Source organism: Loxodonta africana, chromosome 16, assembly GCF_030014295.1.
Source record: "Loxodonta africana isolate mLoxAfr1 chromosome 16, mLoxAfr1.hap2, whole genome shotgun sequence".
NCBI lineage: Eukaryota > Metazoa > Chordata > Mammalia > Proboscidea > Elephantidae > Loxodonta > Loxodonta africana.
This window is the reverse complement of record NC_087357.1, coordinates 49,452,271-49,480,176: the sequence shown is the minus strand read 5'-3', so window position 1 is coordinate 49,480,176 and position 27,906 is coordinate 49,452,271. Positions and strand designations below refer to the sequence as shown.

The 27,906-nt window shown below is 37.7% G+C and overlaps 1 protein-coding gene across 2 annotated transcripts in view; it reads right to left on the bottom strand.

Annotated features, from left to right (window-relative positions):
• The window catches only part of PRKG1 (protein kinase cGMP-dependent 1), a 1,397,311-nt gene that overhangs the window by 498,114 nt on the left and 871,291 nt on the right, over positions 1-27,906 (bottom strand). For both annotated transcript variants that reach the window (XM_003409256.4, XM_003409255.4), the window contains exon 4: positions 4,580-4,685. In XM_003409256.4, coding sequence (XP_003409304.1) covers positions 4,580-4,685 — 106 coding nt within the window. The remainder of the gene's footprint in view (positions 1-4,579; positions 4,686-27,906) is intronic.

The following is a 27,906-nucleotide window of genomic DNA, read 5'->3' as shown; positions in this document are numbered from 1 at the left end:
GGAAGAGATCCGTATTTATGCCTATTCCCAAGAAAGGCGATCCAACCGAATGTGGAAATTATAGAACAATATCATTAATATCACAAGCAAGCAAAATTCTGCTGAAGATCATTCAAAAACGGCTGCAGGAGTACATCTACAGGAAACTACCAGAAATTCAGGCAGGTTTCAGAAGAGGATGTGGAACCAGGGATATGATTGTTGATGTCAGATGGATCCTGGCTGAAAGCAGAGAATACCAGAAGGATGTTTACCTGTGTTTTATTGACTACGCAAAGGCATTCGACTGTGTGGATCATAACAAACTTTGGATAACATTGCGAAGAATGGGAATTCCAGAACACTTAATTGTGCTCATGAGGAACCTGTACATAGATCAAGAGGCGTTGTTCAGACAGAACAAGGGGATACCGATTGGTTTAAAGTCAGGAAAGGTGTGCATCAGGGTTGTATTCTTTCACCATACCTATTCAATCTCTATGCTGAGCAAATAATCCGAGAAGCTGGATTATATGAAGAATGGGCATCGGGATTGGAGGAGGACTCATTAACAACCTGCAATAAGCAGATGACACAGCCTTGCTTGCTGAAAGGGAAGAGGACTTGAAACACTTACTAATGAAGATCAAAGACCACAGCCTTCAGTATGGATTGCACCTCAACATAAAGAAAACAAAAATCTTCACAACTGAAACAATGAGCAACATCATGATGAACAGAGAAAAGATTGAAGTTGTCAAGGATTTCATTTGACTTGGATCCACAATCAACAGCCATGGAAGCAGCAGTCAAGAAATCAAAAGATGCATTGCATTGGGTAAATCTGCTGCAAAGGACCCCTTTAAAGTGTTGAAGAGCAAAGATGTCACCTTGAAGACTAAGATGCGCCTGACCCAAGCCATGGTATTTTCAATCATATCATATGCATGTGAAAGCTGGACAATGAATAAGGAAGACTGAAGAAGAGTTGATGCCTTTGAATTGTGGTGTTGGCAGAGAATATTGAATATACCATGGACTGCCAGAAGAACGAAGAAATCTGTCTTGGAAGAAATACAACCAGAATGCTCCTTAGAAGCAAGGATGGCGAAACTGCCTCTTACATACTTTGGACATGTCAGGAGGGATCAGTCCCTGGAGAAGGACATCATGCTTGGCAAAGTACAGGGTCAGTGGAAAAAAGGAAGATCCTCAATGAGGTGGATTGACACAGTGGCTGCAACAATGGGCTCGAGCATAACAATGATTGTAAGGATGGCACAGGACCGGGCAGTGTTTCGTTCTGTTGCCTATGGGGTCACTATGAGTCAGAACCGATTTGATGGCACCTAACAACAACAACAACAAATCTCTGTGGAAGCAGACTCCACGTCTTTTTCCTGTGGAGTGCTTTTACCACTGTGCCACCAGAACTCCTTGACCCTTGCACTAAAAAAAAAAAAAAACTAGGCCCCACAAATTATGTAACTGGTCATGCACTTACTGTCCTGTAAACTGCCTGCCTACAAAGCAGTAAGTTTGGTGCCAAAGAATAACACTATGTTTAAGACATAGCCTCAGTACTGAAAAATTTATCATCTAGAAATAGAAACAAGTTCAGACTAATCTGACAGAGACTGGAGAAACCCCAAGAATATGGCCCCTGGACTCACTTTTAATTCAGTACTGAAGTCACTCCTGAGGTTCACTCTTCAGTCAAAGATTAGACAGGTCCATAAAACAAAACAAAACTAAATGGGCACACCAACTCAGGGGCAAGGATGAGAAGGCAGGAGGGGGAAGGAAAGCTGGTAACAGGGAACCCAGGGTCGAGAAGGGTAGAGTGTTGTCATGCCGAGGGGGGTGGCAACAAATGTCACAAAATGATATGTGTATTAATTTTTTAATGAGAAACTAATTTGTTCAGTAAACCCTCATCTAAAATACAATAAAAAATTAAGTTAAATTTAAAAAGAACAAAAAGAAAGAAGTTTAAATTATTATAAAACAAGTAGAAAATGAGACATGCAGTAGATATGAGGCCCCAGAGGAAGAGAAAGTTTACTTCTGGATGGATAAGGTCAGTGTCTGTGGAAGGAGCTTTTAGCTGGATCTGAAGAGAGGCATTTGAACACGGATGATGGCGAAGATAGGCAGAGAAGCAGTGTGCCGTGCAAAAGCATTGGAAAGCATGAGTGCATGGAATTATTTGGTTTGCTTGGGATAAAAAGATATCAGGTTGAAAAAGTAGGTTGGTATTGGCCGTGGGAGGATCTTGAATATCTAGCTGATAAGGTTGTAAATAATTCAACAGGACTTTGGAGCCACTAAAGGGCTTTAAAAAAAAAAAAAAAGTGCCACAGAGGAGTCCTGGTGGCACAGGTTAAGTGCCTGGCTGCTAACTAAAAGGTCAGTGATTCAAGCTCACCAGCTGCTCTACAGGAGAAAGATGTGGCAATCTGCTTCCCTAAAGATTACAGCCTTGGAAACCCTATGGGGTAGTTCTACTCTGTCCTGCAGGGTTGCTATGAGTCAGAATCCACTTGATGGGAACGGGCTTGGTTTGGTTTGGTAGAGATAACCAGTGGGTTACACTCTACTTTAAGGAAGATTAAAGTTGGCCCCAGGCAATGACGGTAATCCTATCGTTTCTCAAGAAGCTAGGACTACAGTCAAGAACAATGTGGACGCGATGTTTAACTGAGTAGACACATGCAAAGTGACAACAAAATTAGCACCTACCTATTTTTTTTTTCAATTGAACCAGTTAAACTCTACCTGCTTTTATCTGATGTACAGATACTGTTTACTCACTCTGAAGAGCCAACTTAAAGCAAACAAAGGCAGCACTGAGAATACTACAAAAACAAATGTCTATTCAAGCTCATTAAAAAAAAAAAAGTGTAATAGCTTCATCTCTGAAATAGTTTCCCTAAAAAAATACTGTAGTTCTTATTTAGAGTCACACAGAACAGCATTGGACTTGGTCCATTTCCCTGCAAAAACAAACTTACGGAAGCTGAAATCAGCATCATTTAATCATTTCACTGGCAACCAACTGAGGTCTTTTTCTCTGTTAGAGACGCATCAGAAGAAAATAATAATTCTTGTACTTCAGGACTTAGAAAATGAGTATTCTATCTGGAGCCCTGGTGATGCAGTGGTTAAGAGCCCGGCTGCTAACCAAAAGGTCGGCAGTTTGAATTCACCAGCCATTCCTTGGAAACCCCATGGGGCAACTCTACTGTGTCCTCTAGGGTTACTATGTGTCAGAATCAACTCAACGGTAACCAGTTTGGTTTTCTGTGGTTTATCTATCAGTCTATCTGTCCATCTATCTATCATCTATCTATCTCAGCAGGATAATTTAATTCTCTTGCAAACCATCCTAAAATCCAAATAAAAATTTACATTTCTACCTCTCATCCAAATGTTTCATCCAAACACATTGAGGGGGAAAAATATACCCTGCTGATAAAGTAATATTTCAGTATATTATTACTTGATATCAGATTAGAATTTTTTTTATCCCTTTAGCAGGAATATAAAGGGAAGGTTTTAAATGGAAATGAAAAATGTATAAAAGATGAACCAGAAACAAAATTAATTAACCACACGAAATACCCAAGTACGGAATATTAAAATTGAATCTTAAGGCAAGTCCATAGATAGCTGTTAAGATATATCACTGAAACAAAAGGTGAATTTCATTTTTTTAGTCCATTTTTACCATTTATTTACCAAAAATGAAAATACAAAACAAAAAAGCCAATATTCTAGCTCTCAAAAATAAAATCTTGATCAGTGTTACACACCCCTTTATCTCACATAACCCATGCATCATTATTGTATTAATGGTTCTGTTTCAAAAGAAAAAAATACAAAATAACTACTTTTTGGAAAAAAAAAGTCAGCAGAATTGTCAACGTTCTTTTCAATAATAAAATAATACAATTTCTTTAAAACAAAATAGGCTTCAAGATATAAAAATTAATTTCAGCAAATATCATGTGCATTCAGAAGAAATGAAAAGGTGGCTTTTTACTCCGAATTTCCTTCCTATATTAAGTTCTTATGGTAATAGATAATATTAAGAAAAGAAAAAGCTTTTGAAATTTCAGAACTGTAACATTAAATGAATTTAATTTGGGGAATTAAACTCAGGATTAAAGGATAATAAGTTTCTTCTTGGAAATTTTCCATCTTAGTAGTCTGACCTTTAATATCAAACCTCACACAACAAGGGATGGCACAACCTTACAATGTGGGTCAGTTTAGAGGCGGTACAATAAGTACGTTATACAATAAATAGTTAGAGATGAATGCGATGTTCTTTTTTATTCAAGAAAATTCTCATTTGTTTTTCTGAGCCGAACTCCTCTGTTGAGATAATTATCAGTAGCAGAATAATATATGTGATGAGTCTCTGAAGTTCTGACTTAATCACATATGAAAATTGGTGTTGGAAATATAAAGAAGCCAGTCCGAGCATGCTATTAAGACTGAGATATGGACAGGAAGTCTTCACTGCACTATAATTTGCGATAGAAGAATCAACGGGCAATCAGTGCTCTCAAAAGGAGGAAAGAAAGCATCCTACCTTTTTAAAAATTCCATATACTCGGTGTGCTTGATGAGCCCTGTTCTCATCATTATTGTTTGAAAACATTGTCGATCAATGGCCCAGAGTTTCACATTTACAAGAGCTGGAAAAAAAGAAAAAGAAAACAAACAGGGATAAATTAATTAGAGAATTTCAAATGTGAACATCCTCCTACAGAAGAGATGAGTCATTCATGGGACGCATGAAAGTGATTAACCTTTTACACACATTTGAAGCTAATACTATACTGCTGTGCTATTCTGTTAAAAAGGTAGGTATGCTTATAGGCAAAATGTAGTTCATAATTTTCCATACTAGTATTATTTTCTAATAAGAAGGTCCCTGTTGCTCTTAGGCTCCTAAGGGGATGAGAGTATCTAAGTACACATTGAAAACATTGAATAATTTCAAGACCAAATATAATGGGAATCACATGGAAAGAAAGAAAAATGCACAAGTAATAACACTCCCTGGTAACTACCCCCCCCCAAAAAATCTGGTGTTAATAACTCATATGATCATATTTTAATTGTAAAACATAGGGGTAAAATTTCAATTTTCAGGTTCTGGGGTGAATTTAATAATAGAAATAATAATTACACAGCCATTTCTATACAAAGCTAATTTTACAAATTATAACCTGTGCCCAAAGTTACCACATGAAGTTGTATTAGATAGGTTTTTGCAATTTTAATTTCTAGTCCTCCACATCACTACCTTTGACAATGCATAATTAAGCGTTGAAACCAAATACTACAGAACTTCACCACTGGAATGATCTATTAAGCACATGACTAATAGACAAGTTTTAGGAAATGATAAAAAGACACATAGTATTTGACAGAGCTGTGTATCAAGGCTATTCAGCTTTAAAAGATGAGCATACTAAAAGTCTTGGCAATTGAATCTGTGTGAAGAAGGTATGGGAGATTTATTATTATACTCTTCGTTCTGCTGTTGTGCATGTTTACAAATCTTCATAAAAGAAAATATTTTAAGTCAGCACATGCACTAAACAAAGCCAATTCACATATAACATGGGGGATGGGGTAGAGAAAGGGTATGTAGGGTGTGATCAAGACCATTGAAAGGAACCCGGATGTAGATAATGAGCCTAACATAGAAAGACGTAAAAGAATGCAATTTTCTCTTCTTCACAGGCTTCAGACTAAACCCAGTGAATCTAATGGATCAAGATTTGTGGGTGTGGAAGGAGAATAATTAGGCCACGTGTGTGCATCTTGCAGCAGAGTAAGGAGTAACACACAGAGGAAAAGGGGAGAAAGAAGATAAAAGAAGTATCATACTCCAGAGAAAGCCCCTATCTTTGAATTTTACCTACTTTTCCTTTGAGAAAATTGTGAGGCTAAGCAACTACAGCATAACTTCTCACCTGACCAGCTCTTAATTGGAGAAGAAAGGTACTAATTCAAGTAGAAAAAAACAAAGCAGCAAGGACTGGTGTGTGAATGGTTCCATCCCAAATATCGATTAAAAACTGATAGTCCAACAACAAACAAACAAACTCATCTTATAGGTATTCTCAGGCCATATTCTAGTCCCTGTGCTGAATCCAGGCTCTTTTCCAGAATACCTGTTTACTTGACACAAACCACAGCCATGAAGTCCTGGGATAATCATGACAAGATTCATAAGATGTGGAACTGAAAGTAGGACATTAAAAGATGATAGAAGGTGAGCTAGAAGAAAGACGGACAAACGGGTGACTGGGTGCAGAAAGGTTATAACCAGAGCACAGCTGGGAACAAGCTGGGGCTGCTAGAGTTTGCTCAGAGAAAAAGACAGACAGAAATAGCCGAGATTTCTGTAGAGGAGCTATATAGTTTAAGAGTAAGTTTACACAGGGTCCTGAAAGCCAGGCTGATGAATCAAGAATTTATTTGACAGACAACAGAAAGTTATTGGAGACGCTATAAAAAAAACAAACTAAGCAAAACCAAGGACCAATATTTAAAATAATATACCATGGATACATCATAATTTTTTTTAACGCCAATAAGCAAAAATAAATACATAATTTTTTTCTGTATTCATCATCATTTTTAATAGTTCCTAGGTATTTCATGGTATAGATATGCCTCCCCTTGAAGGACAGAGTAGGATGCTCCAACCAATTTTGCCATTTTCTTAATAAAAAATATCAGCAATAAAAATAATTGTAATTATTGTATATATTTTTAAATGCCCCTTAAATAAGTTCTTAGAAGTGGAATGGAATGTCTAACTGAAGTAAGCACACATACCTTTTAAGGCTTTGCCCTCCAAAAAGACTTAATAAATGTATACCCTCAACACCAGTATATTAAGGTTTTAGGACAGGCTCTTAAACAGAGAGATGACATGATCAACATTATGTCTGAGAAAGACTAACCTGGGAGGGCTATAAACTGTATTAAAAGGTACCTGAGTTATGCAAAGTACAGACCAAAAAGGGTGCTGTCAAATAATAATTTATGTAAAAACCATAGGGCAGAGTAGTCCTATGATGAAAGCTCTGCGTGAGGAAAATTGATCTGGTAGTAGGTCGTGTACATAGTTTCAAACAAGGAGAGATGAGCAGGAAGTACAGAGCCACAGTAATTTGGGAGTCAAATGAGGAAGGTCTTCATGAAGATCGTAGCAATAAGAACAAAGGCTTAGTATGTGTGCCTGTGTGCATGAGTGTGTATCTGTGTGTGTGCGTGTCTGTGATTGTGTGTTGGGAACAGGGAAAAAAAGAAAGATATGTGATCAAGCTGTCTGCAGTGTTTTCAGCTTGAGATGACACCTCGAGCCCATGCCTCTTTCCAGGTGTCTCCTGATCAACAGCCTCCCTTTGTCCTATGAATCTCTACAGCTATTTTTACCTGTATCACTCACTGGCACTTAGCACACGGTCTCCTATAGTGTTAATTATCTCCCATATGTCTACATCATGTTTCCTCAGATAAGTTTGTACATCCCTTCAGAGAAAAGGCCCTGTCTCAACTCTTATAACATTCCCCACCCTCCCCACCACAGAAATTAGCTTTTCATTTAATAAGCATTGGATATATTTGTTGATGAATTAAATTTATATATATATGAAATTCCCTTGCACAAAAGATTATATGCTCGGGTGGTCCCAGTGTTACACTACAAAGTCTACAGTGAATTTACAGATATTATAAGCCATGTATTCAAAAATGACCTCTAAAAAATTCACAGGATTTATTTTATCTTTTGGCTGATTTGGTATTGAAATGTCCCTAAGTAAAACTTGGTGTGCATTTCAGATATTTTGCACGATAATGAACATGGCTTGATGAGATTCCCAGTTTGTTCATAACCTTGGCCAAGATGCCAGAACCTTTTTTTATATTAGGCCAATATACATATTAGGTAAATCAGCATTTTACAGACGAGCAAGCATGACTAATAATCACCTTGCCTTCTTATCAAAAATGTGGTTGCAGTGGAATTATGGTCAACATCTTGCTTATTAAACAGCCTGCTAGAATACAAGTCTGTTGCTTTCATAACTTAAAGAGACTATTAAAAAAATCTATTTATCCTTGATCTTAAGTGGTGTATTAATCTCTGTAGGGAGTAAGCACTTCACAAATAAAATTCCTGTGATTTTCACAGTGATTAGTGAAGGCATAAAACAGAGAAAGTGTTGGGAGGGTATTTTCCTTTTTGTTCAAGTATGTATCGAAAACTCTGCTGATGCATTTATCATATTCTCAGGTTAAGGCTATGTTCCACTTAGTGGAAAGCACACAAGCTCCCATTAGTCAGATCTCTTAAGTGCACGAATACATTAAGAGTACATAACCTAAACAAACTCATTGCGACAGAGTCAATTCCAACTCATAGCAACCCTATAGGACAGAGTAGAACTGCCCCATAGGGTTTCCAAGGAACGGCTGGTAGATTAGAACTGCTGACCTTTTGGCTAGCAGCCAAGCTCTTAACCATTAAGCCACCAGGCACAAGTATATTAAGAACACCTACCACACAGAAAACAATTGGCATTCATTTATGGGGTACCAAGATTACAGAAAAAAGAACCCTACAATTCGGTGATACTAGGAGATCATGAAATCTGTATTTAGCTTTAGTTCTACTGAAGAATTTAATTTATCTGTAGTCTGATTCAAATTTCTTTGGTTTACTGAGAAGTCATGTATGAGTATAAAGCACTTAGAGGTACAAATATATATTTAGTTCATAATTATTTTACACCAATATGGCAGACCCTGGTGCTAGATGTAAGGAACAGAAAACAAAATTACAGCTCCTGCTCTCAAGAAATGTATGGTCAGCTTATAGAAGTCGACAAACTATACTCTGGACCAAATCTAGCCCATGGTCTATTTCTGTATGGCCCACTAGCTAAGAATGGGTTTTATATCATTTAAATGGTTGAAATTTTTTTTAAAAAAAGAAGAATTTTGTGACACATGAAAAATAGTTCAGTGTTAATGAATAAAGTCTTATGGGAAGGCAGTCGCACCCATTTATTTACCTATTGTCGTGGATTGAATTGTGTCCCCCAAAAATATCTGTCAGCTTGGCTAGGTCACGAGTCCCTTGTATGATTTTACGATTGTCTACCATTTTATCTTCTGATGTGATTTTCTGTGTTGTAAATCCCACCACTATGATGTAATAAAATGGATTAGCGGCAGTTATATTGATGACGTTTACAAGATTAGATTGTGACTTAAGCCAATCTCTTCTGAGATATAAAAGAGAGACGCGAACAGAGAGAATTGGGAACCTCCTACCACCAAGAAAGCAGCACCGGGAGCAGAGTGTGTCCTTTGGACCTGAAGCTCCTGTGCTGAGATGCTTCCAGACCAAGGAAAGACTGATGACAAGGACCTTCCTCCAGAACTACAGAGACAGAAAGCCTTCCCCTGGAACTGGTGCCCTGAATTTGGACTTCTAGCCTATTGGTATGGTGAAAGAATAAACTTCTCTTTGTTAAAGCCATCCACTTGTGGTATTTCTGTTATAGCAGCACTAGATAACTAAGACACTTATCATCTCTGGCTATTTTCTTTCATGCTGCAACAGCAGAGTTGAGAGATGAAATAAGAAGGGAAGGGGAGGGGAGGGCAGGAGAAGAAAGGAGAAAGGGAAGGGAAAGATGCTCAGTTAGTAGGATCTTGTAATAATCCCTGTAGGCAAATTATGGTGGTGGCAATGAAGGTGATGAGTTAGATGAATTAGAAGGATATCAAAAAGCTTGAACACATACAACACGTCAAGGAGAGAGAATTTGACCATAACACCCAGCTTTCTGGCATAGACATATAAATGAAATAAAGAAATGCAATAATGAATGTTGCATCCATATTATTCAAAAGTACAGATGGCAGTGTATTTTTTAAAAATAACTATTTTTAAGTGTGAGAACAATGCACATCATAAGCTAACTTAAGTAATGAGCCAAATGAGCATGTAATTTTCTTTTATTTCTACATTATAAATATCAAATTATATCTGCAAAATATGTCCTTTTGCCCAAGTCCACTCAGAGGTGCTTCTGAAGAAAAGTCAGGAGATCTACTTTGGAAAACAAACAAGCAAAAAACAGCCATTGAAAACTCTATGGAGCAGTCCTATCTGACACACTTGGGTCACCATGAATCAGAATTGACTAGTAGCCTAAAATTTCTTAGGACTATTCTAGAATCACTTGGGCCACTGATACTTGCACACTAGAAATAAATGTGCCAGATTTCTGTGAGTCCCAAGACAAACACTTTAATGTCCAGATAACTTTGGGAATGTTAATAGGACCAAGATGAAAAGTCACAAAAATTATCAAATGTCAGCCAAAGGAATCTTATGTTTTGGAGGCAATTTTTCCTTGTATAAAAGTTGATCAGATGGATTCATATGATTAGATTACTAAATAAAATGTGTTTCATAGTTATTATTTTGCTTGTTTTTTACTTCCATAAGCCCCAAACAAGTATTTAAAAAGGAAATACTCATGTACCTGAAGTTTCTAAGGCAGAGGTCAAATTCCATAGGGAGGCATTGGTAGCATTTTCCAGGTCTTCCCCAACCTCCTTTCCAGCCTTGAATCTGCCCTCTGGAACTCAAGCTTAAGCTTGTCTAATCCCATGTCCTCGTTCACAATGGTCCTTAAATCTAGAATGACTTTCTCCCCAATTGTCTCCTAAAGCTCTCACTCATCCTTCCAAAGCAGAGCTCAATATGGCTTTTGTTTGTTTTTGTTTTAACTTTTCAGAGCCTTTCAAACAAAAGTCTTTGCAAGCTTGTTTGTATTATCCTAGCCCTTGATTCTCTTAAATCTGAACTGTGCAATTATGATAGCCACTAGCCATGTGTGAGGAGGCCCTGAGTGGAGCAAATGGTTAAGCACTCGACCACTAGCTGAAAGGTTGGTGGTTTGAACCCACCCAGAGGTGCCTTGGAAGACAGCCCTGAAAGGTCACAGCTTTGGAAACACCATGGAGCAGTTCTACCCTGTACTCATGAGGTTGCCATGAGTCAGAAATGACTGGACAGCAACAAACAATAACAACAAAGCCATGTGTGAATGTTGAGCACTTGACATGAGGCTAGTGTGAAATGAGATGTACTCTGTATGTAAATAACAGGTAGGATTTGGAAGACTTAGTATGAAAAAAGAAAAGAAAATATCTCATTAATAATTTTTATACTAATTATATGTTAAAATATTATGATTTTAGATATATTTGGGTATATAAAAACATACTATTAAAATGAAGTTCACCAGTTTCTTTTCACTTTTTTAATCTGACTACTGGAAAATTCAAAATGGCATATGTTGCACACAAGACATTTTACGGGGCAGCGCTACTTTAGAAGACCACTATTCATGTTAACTATTTATTGTAAACCCTGGTAGCGTAGTGGTTAAGTGCTATGGCTGCTAACCAAAGGGCTGGCAGTTCGAATCTGCCAGGCGCTCCTTGGGAACTCTATGGGGCAGTTCTACTCTGTCCTATAGGGTCGCTATGAGTCGGAATCAACTCGACAGCCCTGGGTTTGGTTTTTGGGTTTGGTATTTGTTTGCATGCTTCTCTTATTCTCCATTAAACTAAAAAAAAAAAAAGATGATAGATAGAAAGAGTTAATCAAATATTTTTGAAATTGAATTTTCAGGTGAATCAAACGTTTTGTCTAAATACATTTTCTCTTCTACTTCCTGGGAAAATGACTCACAGACTCTTATAATCTCTATCAGGAAAGGAATGGTATTCAATTTGAGGTTAGTCTAAGCTTCTTGTCCCTGTAGAGAAGCATTAGTTGAGTTTTCTGGTACAGGTTTCAGAGTAATTTATCTCTCCTCAAGTCAGCTCCTGTTCTTCAGGACGTCTGAAAAGACAGTACATAGGTCTCATTTAAAACTTTCTGCTCATCTATGCTCTCTCTAAATGGGCTAAAAGCTTTTGAGGGCTTAGTGCAGGAGGAAGGACAGAGAAAAGCATCATCGTCTTACACTCCTACCCCACCTTCAACACTTAGCAGAACCAACTCATACCACAGATGCTTTATCATATGTTCAAGGCATTCCAGAAGCCTATTCTACCCCTCATCGCTTGATGCTTTGATTCTCTATCATCACTCAGACACTTAGTATGACAGAATCAGAGGCTTGAAAGAGACATGGAGGGGACCCATCAAGCCCACAACTGCTCGCCTACCATATTAAGGCATATGCTAGCCTAAAGCTAAATTCCAACTGCCTGTACATATTGAAACATGTTCTGGGACAAATGCCTCATAATTGGAAAAGGCCATTTGCGGCTTACGATACATCTGGAGCAGCACAATCTCTCCAATATGCAAAGTGGAGTATACATTTTAACTTTTCTTGCCTAGAAAAAATGATCTTTTTAATGATATTTATTATGTGAAGAAAAAAAAATTTTTTTTTTTAATTATGTGAAGAGGATGGGTTGTAAAATTGGGCACTGTAGATAAAAATAGTTACTACTATAAGTTTAATAGAAAAATGGATCAATGTTGTCATGATATTTCTATATGTGAAACCAAGTGGTACAGTGGGATGCCCAGGAATGAAGCAGATAGAAATTAAATAGATGTTTCTCTAAATTCTGCTTGACATTAGACTGTATACAGTGTAACTAGTAAAGACCAAGCCATAATTTTTAAAGCATTAACCAACACAACCATTTTAAAATTTAAATGTATCTTTAAATGTTAAGGATTGTGGAAGGGCCAAATGGATGGTGATAAATTTTAGCATGTATATATAATAATAATAATAAACTTACTACAATTATTATATATATTATAATTGCTATACAATTATTATAGTAATTTTAATTATTATTATTTTGGGTATGTTTCTTGGACATTTACTATATGATGTAACAGGGACTTTATGTCTGTTATACTTATGTCTGTTTTACCTATATTAACCCTGTGAGATATTCTTATCGTCTTCTCTATAAATATGGAAACTCAGCCTCAGAAAGGCTAAGTTACTGTCAAGTATATAATTATCAGAAGAGTCAGATCAGTCTGACTCCAAAGCCTAGGTCCTTCCTACTAAATGTGCTTCTTAAACTGGAGTGAGAATATCTGCTTTCATTATTTCCTTTTTCTGGCCCCATTTTCTCCCCTAAGAGCTAAGGCTGCTAATCAAAAGGTCAGCAGTTTGAACCCACCAGCTCTTCCTTGGAAACCCTATGGGGCAGTTCTACTCTGTCCTATAGGGTCACTGCAAGTCAGAATTGACACAATGGCAGTGGGTTTGGTTTTTATTGAGAAACACAGGAGCAATGAGAAATGTAAACATGACTGCAATAACTGAGGTGGGGAGGATTATTTTGAATGGGTGGAGTGGCCTACAAACTTTACCAAAGGTTCTACTGTAAAATGGAAGCCTTCAAAGGCATTTTGTACCTGAGGCAGGCTCCTTCTGGCAACCCTTTTCCCTACCTCTCCCACCTCTGGCCACCAGCACTACGTTAGACCCAGAATGTTCCTGTTACTATCTCCTAGAGTTACCTGGAGTCATTATTCCCTCTGCTTTTTGGTAATGTTATAGATCGAACTATGTCCCCCTCAAAAGCTATGTTTAAGTCCTAACCCTCTGTGTCTGGGCATGTGACCCTGTTTGGAAATAGGATCTTTAAAGATGTTATCAGTTAAATGAACATGAGGTTATACAGGAATACAGTGAGTCCTAATCCCACTTGAGTGGTGTTCTTATAAAGAGGAGAAGAACAGAAAGAGACAAAGGGGAGGACAGTCATGTGAAGATACATCTGCAAGCCAAGGAACACCAAAAAATGTCTGGGGCTACCAGAAGCTGGAAGAGACTTGGAAGGATCTTCCACTAAAGGAGACAGAGATGGCCCTGCCATTTGAATTTGGATTACTGACTCCAGAGCTGTGAGACATCAAATTTCTGTTCTTATAAACCACCCACTTTGTAGGTTTTGTTATGGCAGTCCTAGGAACAAGGTGGTCTTCAGTGAAAAGGCTTAAGAGTCACCGTGCCTCATGCTACAGGCTCCAATTTTTACGCATAACTCCCAACGGTGTCGAAGAAGTCCTTTTAAAAGTCAAAGTCAAGTAAACCATTCTGAGTCCAGTTGACAGTGGTTACTGAAGGCAGCAGAAATAAATGTGTGTTAAGGCTTAAGTGTGTCAGAGAAATTTTACTCATGCAGAACTCTAACCATGTCTCCCTTCTTGATAGTTGGAATCCAATAGTGCCAAAAGCTAGGTGCTGATTCTGGGACAGGTTCTTCAATAGGTTCTGGGGTTACAGGATTGGGATACTGAAGCAGGGAATTCCCCAAGTGTCCTAGTCTTTCTCTCTGCAGCTATCACTGTTTGCAACAACAGAGTATTGCCTTACATCTGTTAAACCATCCTGTAATTCTTTGGAAAGCTGCAGACTCTGTAAAGAATTGACAGTGGGGAATGGGGATTGCATGGGGTGGAGGAATGTGCAACCATAAATAAATAAACTTCAGGTCATCTGAAACAATCCTGGCATGAGGCAAAGGTCATGTGTGTTAGGCAAAAGAGTAGGAAGAAAGGGGACATGAACCTATAGGAAATAAGTGTCTTTCTATGTAACTCAAATACAAATTGGGACCAAGAGTGAAAGGAGGGGCCAAATGGCCCACAGATAACAGCAGTGTCAGGAAGACTAAAAGGCAACAAGTTCCATCTTTTGAAGAATAGTAATGATCACAAAAATTCAGAGAAACACAGTTAAGAAAATGATAAAGTACTCCAATCTGTCCTACAGATTGTTAGAAGCTTGACATTCCTAAAGCACGATTCTAATAACATCATTCTGTCCACAAAACCTTCAGTGGTTCTCTGCTATCGGTAAAGAAAGCAAAACATCTTCATCCTCCCATTTAATCCACATTCAGTTAAATGTATCTTTTTAGTTCCATCTCCTGCAATCCCTTATACACATCTTATATTTCTGCCAAAGGTTCTAATTCACAGTTTCCTAATCCACCTGTCCTTTCCCTGCTTCCAGATCTTTGCTCCAATCATTTTCCTCTACCTATCACTTAGGCAAAAGATACATTGCATTGGGTAAATCTGCTGCAAATGACCTCTTTAAAGTGTTGAAAAGCAATGACGTTGCCTTGAAGACTAAGGTGCGCCTGACCTAAGCCAAGGTGTTTTCAATCACCTCATATGCTTGTGAAAGCTGGACTATGACTAAGGAAGATCAAAGAATTGATGCCTTTGAATAGTGATGTTGGAGAACATTAAATCTACCACAGACTGTCAAAGGAATGAACAAATCTTTCTCAGAAGAAGTACGACCAGAATGCTCCTTAGAAGCAAGGATGAAGAGACTACGTTTCACATACTTTGGACATGTAATCGGGAGAGATCAGTCCCTGAATAAGGACATCAAGCTTGGTAAAGTAGAGGGCCAACAAAAAAGAGGAAGATCTACAAGGAGATGGATTGGCACAGTGGCTACAACAATGGGCTTAAACATAATAACAATTGTGAGGATGGCGCAGGACTGGGCAGTATTTTGTTCTGTTGTACATAGGGTTGCTATGAGTTGGAGCCGACTCGAGGGCACCTAACAGCAACAATCACATAGGCCATCAAGGCCCTGTTCAAACACTACTTTTTCCATGAAGACTTTCAGTTCATCCAGCTAGAATCTCTTTCTCCAAATTTCTATGACATTTTGATTGTGTCTCCCTCTGGACTTTTATTATTCTGTCTCACCTCATATTATTCATGTACCTGAGTTATACCAGTATCATATTGAACCCTGGGTACTGAAGTTTTCAGAATATTCAAAATGCCTGTGGGTGAACAAATCACTAGATGACAAGGGGAAAAAAATCTGTGAAAAAGTACGGTAACCAGGATATTCAGTCTGGATAAAACAAGACCACAGAGAAAACACAGTAACTGTTCTAAAATATCTGGTGGATTATTAGACTTCAAGTAAATTAAATGCAGTCATATGTAATAAAATTAAGGGATAGCCTGTGTTATGGATTGAACTGTATTTCCCAAAAATGTGTGTCAGCTCAGCTAGGCTGTGATTCCCAGAATTGTGTGGTTATCCTCTATTTTGTGATGTGATGTGAGTATCCTATGTGTTCTAAATCCTGCCTCTATGACGTTAATGAGGCAGGATTGGAGGCAGTTATGTTAATGAGCCAGGATCCAATCTACAGGATTAGGTTGTATCTTTAGTCAATCTCTTTTGGGATATAAAAGAGAGAATTCAACAAAGAGGAGAGAGACCTCATACCACCAAGAATGCAGAACCAGGAGGGAAGCGTGTCCTCTCCACCTGGGTCCCTGAGCTGAGAAACTCCTAGACCAGGGGAAGATGTATGACAAGGACCTTCTCCCAGAGGTGACAGAGAGAAAAAGCCTTCCACTGGAGCTGGCACCCTGAATTTGGACTTCTAGCCTCCTAGACTGTGAGAGAATAAATTACTGTTTGTTAAAGCTATCCACTTGTGGTATTTCTATTATAGTAGCACTAGATAACTAACACAGCCTGAAATGAAGAGTTGGAAGACATTTACTATAAACATCCTACAGGCATTTGTTGCAACCTTTCTATGTATCAAAAATTATGTTGGGCACTAGTGACAAAAAAATAAACAAGATTCTTTTCTTGCTCTCAAGTAGCTCCTTGCCCTGCAAGTTAGCTTTCTTTACTTTTCCTCTTTATTTTACACACTCATTTTTTCTTTATTTTATTATTCTATCTTAAGCTAACAGGCTTCCTAAACTGGAACCAATCTACCAGGTAATAATGTTTCTGGTAGATTAAAAGGCAATTCCTTCTGACTGGCCTAAGGACAACTGAGACCAGTTTTTGGAATTTACAGGTTTGGTAATTAGAACTCAATGTAAAGACTAAAGGAGTACAACGATGGCTGAATCTTGTACTAAGAAGCTTCCCAACACAGTTAGTCCTCAAATGGACCACCTGATACAATGGTGGAAAAAGTGCTCCTAAATTGGATGGGAAATTGACTTGGATCTTTTCAAATAAGCATTCAAAACATAATATTTGACAGTAAATAAAATATTAACACAGAGGCAGAAGTCTTAAATCTACATTATATATAATGATAAGTTACTCTGAGGAAACATACCCCGGTATGGAGCCCTGTAACAAAAAAATAAGAGTTTAGTGGCAGGCCCTACATCAGAGGGTCAAATGTTGAGAAAAGAGGTTATGTCATTTGTTGACTTTAATAAAAGAAATGATGCTTCAGTCAATGTTCTATGCATAAATTTAAGGACTATGAGGGATTCCTACTGCAAGCTATAGTATGAAGAGCCAGAATTTGGAATCAGGCCTCTGTGGGCATCTTGCCTACAACACACAGGAGTTGTATGGCCTTGGGCAAGCTGTCTGAGATATGAATGAAATAAATCATGGTAGATACCTAGCAAGGCACCCAGCACCTAAAACGTAGATTCAGCTATTGATGCCCGTCAATGATGTTACTATCATATATATATATATATATAGTCTTCCCTCGGTGTCTGTGGTCCCAGAACCACTCCTCTGCCCACTCCCCCCACCCCCATGGATGCCAAAGTCCACAGATGGTCAAGACCCTTATATAAAATCGTGTAGTATTTGCATATAACCTAGCATATCCTCCCGTATCATTTAAATCATCTCTAGATTACTTATAATACCTAATAGAATGTAAATGCTAAGTAAATAATTGTTACTGTTTAGGGAATAATGACAAGGCACAAGATGAACACTGTGCAAACGATGAGTGCCGGAGAGAGATTGAAGACCTGTAAATGGTGGGAGGCAGGGTATGCCTACACGTCATTTCATTCCGGGGATTCAGAACAATGCTTGGTGCACAGCAAATTCAAGTTTTGCTTTTTGGAAGTCTCTCCCCCCTTCCCAATATTTTGATCTGCGCTTGGTTGAATCCACAGATGCAGAACCCACGGATACAGAGGGTCAACTGTATATACATTAGAAAACAAACAAGTCTGGCAATTAATTCCAAGAATTTAAAAAAGAGAACAAAAGTTTAGGGTAGCCATGGAAAGCCTCACTGATTTAGCTCAAGACCTCAGAAAAATAGACCTACTCCTCATTTATCAACTCTCATTATCTGACATTTTGCATTTACAACAATAGTGAAAAATCTACTATCTGACTATTTTGTACATTAACGACATACGTCTGGCAATAATGAACACTGAGGTAGGAAGCAAGGGTAATGCTGGCTGTGATGGTTAAGGCTATGGGTCATCTTGGCTAGGCTATGATTCTCAGTGGTTTTGCAGTTATGTAATGATGTAATTTGGCAGTTAAGTAATGATGTACTTATCCACCATTTTGTGATCTGATGTGGTCATCCTCCATTTTCACATTACACTAATTTTTGCATAATGACCTGGTCTTTGAAACCTAACCATGTTGGTAAGTGAAGAGTGAATGTAAAAAGAAACATTACCTGGTAAATTGCATCCAGGTTTTGGTAGGCTCTGGGCTTAAGAGTGAAAATTAAGATAAAGAGAGACTTAAGAGTATATTAATAAGGCAAAGATAACTGGCTTACAGCAAGCAGCACAGAGCTCTCTCAAAGAAAAAAAAAAAAATGTCTTGTTCATCTTTGTATGACTAGTGCCAACCACTGTTCCTGGCACTTAGTAAGAGGTCAAAAATGTTTGTTGAATGAATAACTCATACATATTCACTCATACATATTCCTGTCTGGCACTTAGGTATAAATGTCTCCCAACTCTTCATTTCGGTATAGCCTTTAATTCTGTTATAAACAGGCCTCAAATGATTTAATGGAAGTCAAAGCCCAGAAAAATTCAAGAATCAATTACTAAACAGATGGTTTGTAATCTTTTAGAAAAGGAAGCAGAGGCTGAGTGGCTATTTGCCTGTAATGAGATCAATTTTCAATGGGCTCTTTAATATGTCAGAGGGTCCAGATCACATCAATGAGGCTCCAGACATGGCACATTTGGGGGCACATTGTTGGCCTCAATCACAAGCTTCAAACTCTGGCAAACTACTGAGATGGGTTTTGCTGGCAGCCCACTTATGGTGACACAATTTCCTGCAGGTTGGCACATTTTGAACAGTGTGCCTAATCCAAAAATATCAGCACATGTTTGGTAAATATCATTGCACATCTGTGCATCACAACAGATTTTAAATCTTGAATCTCATTAAGGGAATGGGTCTTACATCTGTAAGTCCTTTTGTCAGTTGTATGGGCGGCATCCATAAACACTACACCAAGATGTTGGAAACATATGTTTACAGATTTGCTGAAATTCAAGTAAAAACCTTTAGAAAGTCATTCTAATCCCTGTTCTTTGCAGATTGAACTATGTGACTTCAACTCAGAAATGTTATTAAGATTTAGTCTCCCTGAGAAGGGGGTTTCCCTTTTCCCTAGTCAGTCCTTATATCATACTGTTTCTTTCTGCAAATGGTTTGTCTATACGTCAGAGGTCAAATATTTGATGTATTCTTAATTAATCTTATTTTCTGAGAGGGAAAAAAATGAAGCATTGAGATTATACGCCTATTAACCCCCTGCTATATCTTCCCTACAGAGTTCACTGTTGATGTGCTTTAGAAGTTTCCTTTTACGTTGTATACTTCTACACCACCTCAGTTCATTGCCACCTTAGGGCCACACTCAACAGCCATAATTTATCATCTCTTTCAATCCTTGTACAAATATGAAAACAAGTGCTTCCATCTAGGTCGCATTAAGAAAGTATAAGACAGATCTGGCTAAGAGACATAGACTCAATACTACCTGGCATTTATTATCTAGGCACTAATAGGTTTTGAAATAGAAATGCCCCTTTTTAGTCAATCTCATTTTTAGTAAATTATATGTAATTCTCCAGGTTTGGCAGAATTCTGGAAAAAAAATCACCAGAAAAGGGAGCTTTCTAACAGTCTCCTCTGCTGGCAGATGAAGTAGACGGCATCAAGAAATGTCAAGTGAGCTCAGCTGTTTTACATTTTCAAAACTGTCTGCTTTTGGCACATTAGGAGAATGCCATTTCCCTTCTTGTGATTTTTTCTCGTCTGGAAGACGCATGGTGTTGCGAAGAAAACTGATCATTCAACAACGATTTAAAAAATGAGCTTTAATGACATGAATACAGAAGTTGGTTGGGCTATTATAAAATACGAAAACTGACAGTGTTCATGTTTACATAGATGAAAGAACGTCATCTATAGTTTACAACATGATCATTGGTTTCAATGATCATTGGTCAGGAGTAAGAAAAACATGAATGATTTCTAGAGAAAAGATTCTCTGAGTTAACACATTCAACACTAAACAGACTCCCCTTTCTTGAATCATTTTCACAGAATGGCACCAATTGTGAATGCCAGAAGGGGTGATATTCTGAGTGCAATCCAGTTACCTAATGACTTTTTCAAATACATAAACCAAAAGGTCAGTTGATACATTACTCACTTGCTCCTCCAGTTCTTTCATTTAAATTCCAGGTAGAACTAGACATATTTCCCTTCATGTTATCTCCTTACCTATGCCTGACCTCATAAATAATAAGGCACAAAACAGAGTTTTTCTGAAGGCTTATCGTAATAGGTAATAAGTTGTGAGTTTCTGTTTTTTTAAAACAAAAACAAGGGATAACATTTAATTGTTGTATTGACCAGGCTTCAAAAATTCTGGCTTTGATAAACTCTGCCATTGGTCAGCATAATTGTGTCAGCTCCTTTAACAAATAATGGCAGACCAAGCATAGCCTAGTATTTACTCACACCATTTAAAGATAATATTCAGTAAGAGGAGGTGAGAAGTGGTGGGAATATACACAGAAGGAGTAACTGCTAAACTCCTGCGTCTGGCCACTGCTGAGGCTTACATGGATATGTTGTTTGTGCCTTCCTGCAGCATCTCTTCTTGGGAACCACTCTCCTGGAGAATTCACTTCTAGTTCCTCCTCCCTATACATCTCTGATCATCCTTCCTGAGTATGTGATCAATCAGGTTACCTTTTTGCATAAGTTAGCTGGAGTCTGGTCCCTGCCTTGAACTCTGAAAGGAGCACTGGATACCATACAAATCACTGATTCTGGCATTATCACTGAGATCTAGCTCACATGTGCATAATACAGAATCAAAGCACAGAATACCAAAACCAAACCCGTTGCCATCGAGTCAGTTCCAACTCATAGCAACCCTATAGGACACAGTAGAACTGCCTCATACGGTTTCCAAAGAGCACCTGGTGGATTCAAACTGCCGACCTTCTAGCTAGCAGCCATCAGTACCATAGCTCTTAACCACTACACCACCAGGGTTTCCGAAGTACAGAATAGAATTTTGCTATCTAAAGAGGGCTTTCACATACATGGATCTGCTTTTTCAAGACAGCACTTAGATAAACGAAGTTTATAATTCCATTTTACCAACAGAAAATAACAAGGCTCAGAGATATTAGGTGATTTTATAAAGATTATCCACCAGAGGTTAACACTACAGAGTTCATCTTTTGTAGGCCTTTCAAAGGCATTTCCAATTTATATATCACATAATTTGAATCACAATGACCAAAAATGTTCAGATCAATATGGTACTGATTGAAGATGTACATCTTCCAAGTTGTACACTTGGGACTGAATGACCTTTATCCATTGCAAACTATCTTGGGTTTTAAAGATAAAGTACTGAATAACTGACAAATTTCCAGAAATTATATGCAATCTAGTTGACTTGATCTGATTTTTGAAACTTATGACTGAGAGGTAAAGATTTCAAGACACTGAATACAATCATCAGGAAGTATGTATATGTAAAGAAAAAAAGAAATGTACAGAAGCCGTGAGTGAGGCTTTTATATGATAATCATTTCACAAGTAAGTATTTAGGGAATACTTAAATGCGAAATATTGTAGACAAAGAAGACAGATACATATCTTGTCTTCTAGAAGCTTACGGTGGTACAGTGGAAGAGAAAAAAATAAACCAAGCAATATCAATACAAAGTGGTGAGTGCCAGGCTTACCTGGCAAGCTCTTAAGGTGTGTAGGGGAGCCTCTATCAGGGACATCTAACCTAGTCCTAGAGGCAAGGAAGGAGTTTCCTCAGTAAGGAATGTTTATAATGACGCCTGTAGGATGAGTTCTTGTTAGCTGCCCTAGAGTCAGTTCCAACTCACAGACCGAGAGATCTGCCCCTGTAAAGACTGCAGCCTGAAAAAACCTATAGGGTCACTATGAGTCAGAATCGATTCTATGTCACACAACAACAGATATTTCATATAAGTGGGATTATATAATATTTGTCATTTTATGTCTGACCAATTTCACTCAACATGTTTTCAAGGTTCATCCATGTCACAGCATGTATCAGAACTTCATCACTCTTTATGAGTAAATATTCCATTATACGAATATATCTCAACTTGTGTATCCAATTATCTGTTCATAGTTACTTGGATTGTCTCCATCTTTTGGCTATTATGAATAATGTTGCAATGAACATTGGCATCCAAGTATGCGTAATTCTATGTTTAACTCTATTTTTCTTTGTTTCGTTTTTTTACTGGCTCTTCAGTTTTCCTGACCACCACTTATATGCAAACTTTCCTCTTTCCCTTCTCCTTCCTTATGTCTCTAATCAGGAGAAGTGATAAAGAAGAACACAGATGTTCATGGTCAAGATTATGACACTGTGGAAGTGGTGAAAGGTTTATACAACGGACAAACTATAACTACAGACCAGAGATTGTACCAAAAATAAATTTATCCTTCCTTTCCATTTCACACATGAGTTTATCACTCACCTATTTGGTGCAGCTCTACTCTGTCCTATAGGGTCACTATGAGTCGGAATAGACTCGACGGCATTGGGTGTGTATTCTTAACATCAATTTTTTAGGGTACTGATGAAAAATACCAAGAAGAGAGATTGACATTGTCCCTAATGTTTTCACTTCAAAATAATTAAATTAAAATTTGTATGACCTAAAGAAGGAAGACAGAATGGCAACCTCAGTGAGCAATCTTGATTCTAAAAAAATGAGAAGCACATTTATTTTAATTAGTCATGGTCTTCACACTAATTGCTCCCTCGTACAAATTAGCCTTTTTCCATCAATAATACATACACTTGTCCTTTCAATAATAAAAAGGAGATGAAAGGCAGAAAAAAAAAAGCGTACCTTTTTTTTTATTTCAAAAGCTATGACCATTTAAAAGTTCAATTAATGGTAGTCTAATTGACACTAGGAAACCCTGGTTGCATAGCCATTAAGTGCTATGGCTGCTAATCAAAGGGTTGGCAGTTCAAATCTTCCAGGTGCTCCTTGGAAACTCTATGGGGCAGTTCTACTCTGTCCTATAGGGTTGCTATGAGTCGGAATTGACTCGACGGCACTGGGTTTAGTACGGCACTGGGTTTAGTTTTTGGTTAATTGACACTAATGAAACTATACACTCATATCTAGACTTTGGAAATTGTTCCTTATTTCATTAGGGAAGGAAGTCCAATACTGTAATCGTATTGTCAGGTGAATGCCCAAAAGGAATAAAGGAATAAGGGTAGGTTTCTAGAACAAGTAGGGCACAGACATCACCCTATAACCTATTACAAACTCTGGGGTACAGTCACATTTCATACAGGCTGCTCCAATAGCAAAGTGGCAATAACTTCAGGACTTAAGCCAGATGTAAAATATACCAGAAGTGATTTAAAAATGTATATATTCTGGTTCCCCTAGAAATACCCTAAAATAAAACTATCCGTGACCTTCCTTTCAGGTATAGTCTTGAGATTTTGATGCTGTTGTTTTGTATAACTTTGAAAATGACTACCAACCTGTGTTTTCAGTTTAAAAACACACATCAGCTGACACTGAAAATCAAACGGGAGTGCCATAGATGGATGTTGCATTGAAACACTATAGGGGAAAAGGTGTTCCATGGATAAATTTAAAGAAGTCCACCCATCTCCAAGTCAGGCACAATGGCATTCAAATGCAGGGAGAGAAAAAAAGAGTTGAAGGGCGCAATCTTGCATGCAGAGCATGCATTTAATCTTCATTAGGCCTCAAGAAGAGACTCTGCTGGGCAGCCAAGGGAGTGATTGCTGTGGAGATAGGCTGTCAAAGGGTAGAATCAGCTAGGGAAGGAAAAAACACATCAGACAACCCAGCAAAGGAACGCATATCACAAGAGGGGTATTAAAAGCAGCAACCAAATATGAGGAAATGTCAAAAGGAATAGAGAAAGAGCTAACCTGGATGAAAAGGGGTAAACACCGGAGCCAATTCTTTCCTGAAAATTAGCCACTTTCCAAACGACTCTTAATTTGGCCTCCCCCATCCATCTGCAAGAAGCTGTGCTCCTATTTTTAGGACTTTGATTTGTTTTCCATTAAACTAAAGTTCACATGGCAGGTTTTCCTACACATTTATGAACTGTTTCATTTGCAAAACAAAGGAACTATCCCGTTTAATGAAGGCTCTCCAAATGAAGTATAATTAGTAATATCATTGAAAGGTTCTGCCATCTCAGAAGAACGTAAGCACTGGTTCTCAGGATTGGGAGGGCATCAGAATCAACTTGAAGGCTTTTCAACACAGCTTAGTGGGCCCCACCTCCAACAGGTCTCCAGCAGCACTGGAAAATTCACATAGCTGAAAAATTTTCAGGTGGTGCTGATAGATGCTGCTGGTCCATGGAGAACATTTTAAGAACTACTAGTCTAAGGAAAAGGAATGAGTATGTATATTCCCATGCTGAAGCTTATAACTGGACCATGAAGAGCAAGATCCAAGACAGTAGCTTACTAATACATGTAAACCTTTGCTGACATATTCAAAACCTACAGGGAAAACCAGTAGGCAATTTCTTTTACAATTCGAAAATCAGGTAGAAGGCTGATTTTTTTTTTTTTTCCTCCCTAAAATAGTTTCATTTCTATTAGCAAAGGTCTTAGATCAGTACTTCTCAAGTTTAAATGTGTGTAGGAATCAGTTAGGGATCTTGTTAAATGCAGATTCTGATTCTCCAGGTCTGGAGTGGGGCCTCCTCGAGATTTGGTCTTGTTAACAAGCTTCCAGGTGATACTGATGCTGTTAAAAGAGGACCACACTTTGAGTAGTATAACCAAGTAGGCTGGGGTGAAAAGTGATGGCTGTGGCGCCAAGGTGCCTGGATACATGTCCAGGCTCTTTTACTTACTGGAAACCCTGGTGGCATGGTGGTTAAGCACTATGGCTGCTAAGCAAAAGTTCAGCAGTTTGGATCCCCCAGGCACTCCTTGGAAACTCAATGGGGCAGTTCTACTCGGTCCTATAGGGTCGCTTTTTACTTACCAGCTGTGTGATTTGGGACAAGGTATTTAACCTCTATGTGCCTCAGTTTCTTCAACTGAAAAACTAGATTAATAAGAGTACATACACCTTATACAGGTTTTGTGAGGATTAAACAAACTAATACCTATAAAGAACAGTGCTTGGCACAGGGTGATTATATCACCTCCGCATACACAGGCGGCTGATTTCCTTTTTGTTAAACCTAGTTGTATGTTTGCTTCTTACATTTTATTTATGAATGCTTGAAATTAAGCAGTCTTTGTTCAGAGTGGGGTGGTGGCAAGGGTGTACATAAGATTAAATATTTGATTTGACAAAATTTGACTTGTTTCTACCAGTTTTATTGAATTGTTTATACATTTTAAGGCTGTACATAAAACAACTCTGTCCCTGAAAATTTTAAAGAATTTTTGCTGTTTTGTCTGTTTTTTTTTTTGTTGGTTGGTTGTTTTTTTTTTTCATTCAGGGCAGTATTGAATAAATTTCAATGTGCGTATGGGCGGGGGCACGGGGGTTCTTATGATGAGGAAAAAATATTTTAGGCAATGCTACAGACATAGCATGATAAATTTTATGTATCAGATGGCAACTTTCTCATTTGTTTATGTAATGGAATTACAGGAACTTCTGGCTCATTCCACTACTTACATTTTCTTAAGGGCAATAGTTCTCACAGCCGCTCAGAAACATACAGTATACCTCTTAATTTGCTTGCCCCTGCAGTGGAGGAAATGCGTGCTGATTTCAGCTGTGACTATTTAAGATCACTAGTACTAGCCCTGGTTTTCTAATGGGGGGGTGATATAAAGCCCTGGTGAACTAGACGTTTACTGGATATTTATGAAGTGGGAAAAACAATAATTTTTCATTAACAATATAAAGACATTTTCAGGACCCAAACCACTGCTATTACGATGGTACAATTTGCAATGTCTGTCTGCTTTCAAATGTCGGCATAGTAAGACTATTTTGGTGAGGCTGTCAACATTTTATTGAAAAGGGTAATCTGGGATAATTGTAGAGCCCTGAAATTGCACCTGCTATAATTTCACTCTTGGCTTTGGAGAAAAAGCCTCTCTTAAAATGACAACATAACAGAATTGCTTTGTAACCAATGTCTTTTCACATCTACACCATTCATATCTGAGATCATGAGTAAAAATACACACACACACACACACACACACACTGAGACATTTGATGACTAAACCAAAATAACAAATTTTTAGTTCTTTGTAAAGCAAAAAGGACATTTGGCCTTGAAGAGAAAGAGAAAAATGTATCAAAAAGGGAAGAATTTTAAATTTGTTGTTAGTGATCATTGTTCTCTAGCTAGAACACAGTAATTATTCTACATATCTTAAATACCACTCTAGCCAGCAAGACTCATTCTTTTCCTGAGAAGCCATTTCCAGCATCTTCAGGATATAACAAATGCCTTGAAAGAATCCCAGAACCTTAAAATAAATCTGGCAAATTAAGGATGATAAACATGCCTTTCAAAGGCTGAATGACTCTTCTTATCCTCTATCAGTGTTTTATACTATGGCACCTCTTTCATTTGAATGAGAAAAATAATAAGCTATCTCTTTGGTTTACAAATGGAATGCAAGATCCCCTGCAAGGAAACAACCAGAGATAAGCTTACGGCCTTTCCAGGTTTATGAGAAGAAAATCGCCAACTATGAGCTACTATATACATATAATCTTTCACAAGCACAATGGATGTTGGTCTCAAAATGATTTAGGGAGGTAAAAATCAGTCTTCCAAACCAAGTTAATCCCAGATTAATTTGAGAAATCTATGACATACTTATGGACAGACTGAATCCCAGGGACCAGGAATGATTAAACATTGCTTATAATTTTATAAAATGAAAAATGACTTGATATCTTAACCCTATTAACTGCATAATATTTGTACATAGAGATACATCTTAATATTTTAGATCTGTGGAAGGATAGATCCCTACCAGAAGAGTCATCTCAAATATTATTCATAAGTTTTCTTCTCTCCCTAAAAGTGGACATAAGCTTTTGCAAAATTCATAAAGGCAAGAATAAATTTTACATATTTGATTCAACTTGAAATTGTAAAATAAATTTTTCTTTTTTTCCAGCTGTAGAAAGAGGGAAAAGAAGATCTAGGAGACCACAAGGGTAGGAATACAGCACCATTTTTTTTAAGTAAATAAGTTTAAAAATTGTGTGCCCAGAATTGATATAGTTATATTGAAAGATATCTATATTTTGAAATAGGCTTACTAGAATAAAATTGTTGCTTGTTACAAATGGATAAAATCAAATGTATTCAGCAAGATACAATTCAGAAGGATGAATATATATGCACTGTGAAGTACCTAATACATGTTATTGAAAAAATTCTTTTTTTTTCCTGAACATTTGTACTTCAGGTGAAAGTTTACACAGCAAATTGGTTTTCCATTCAATAA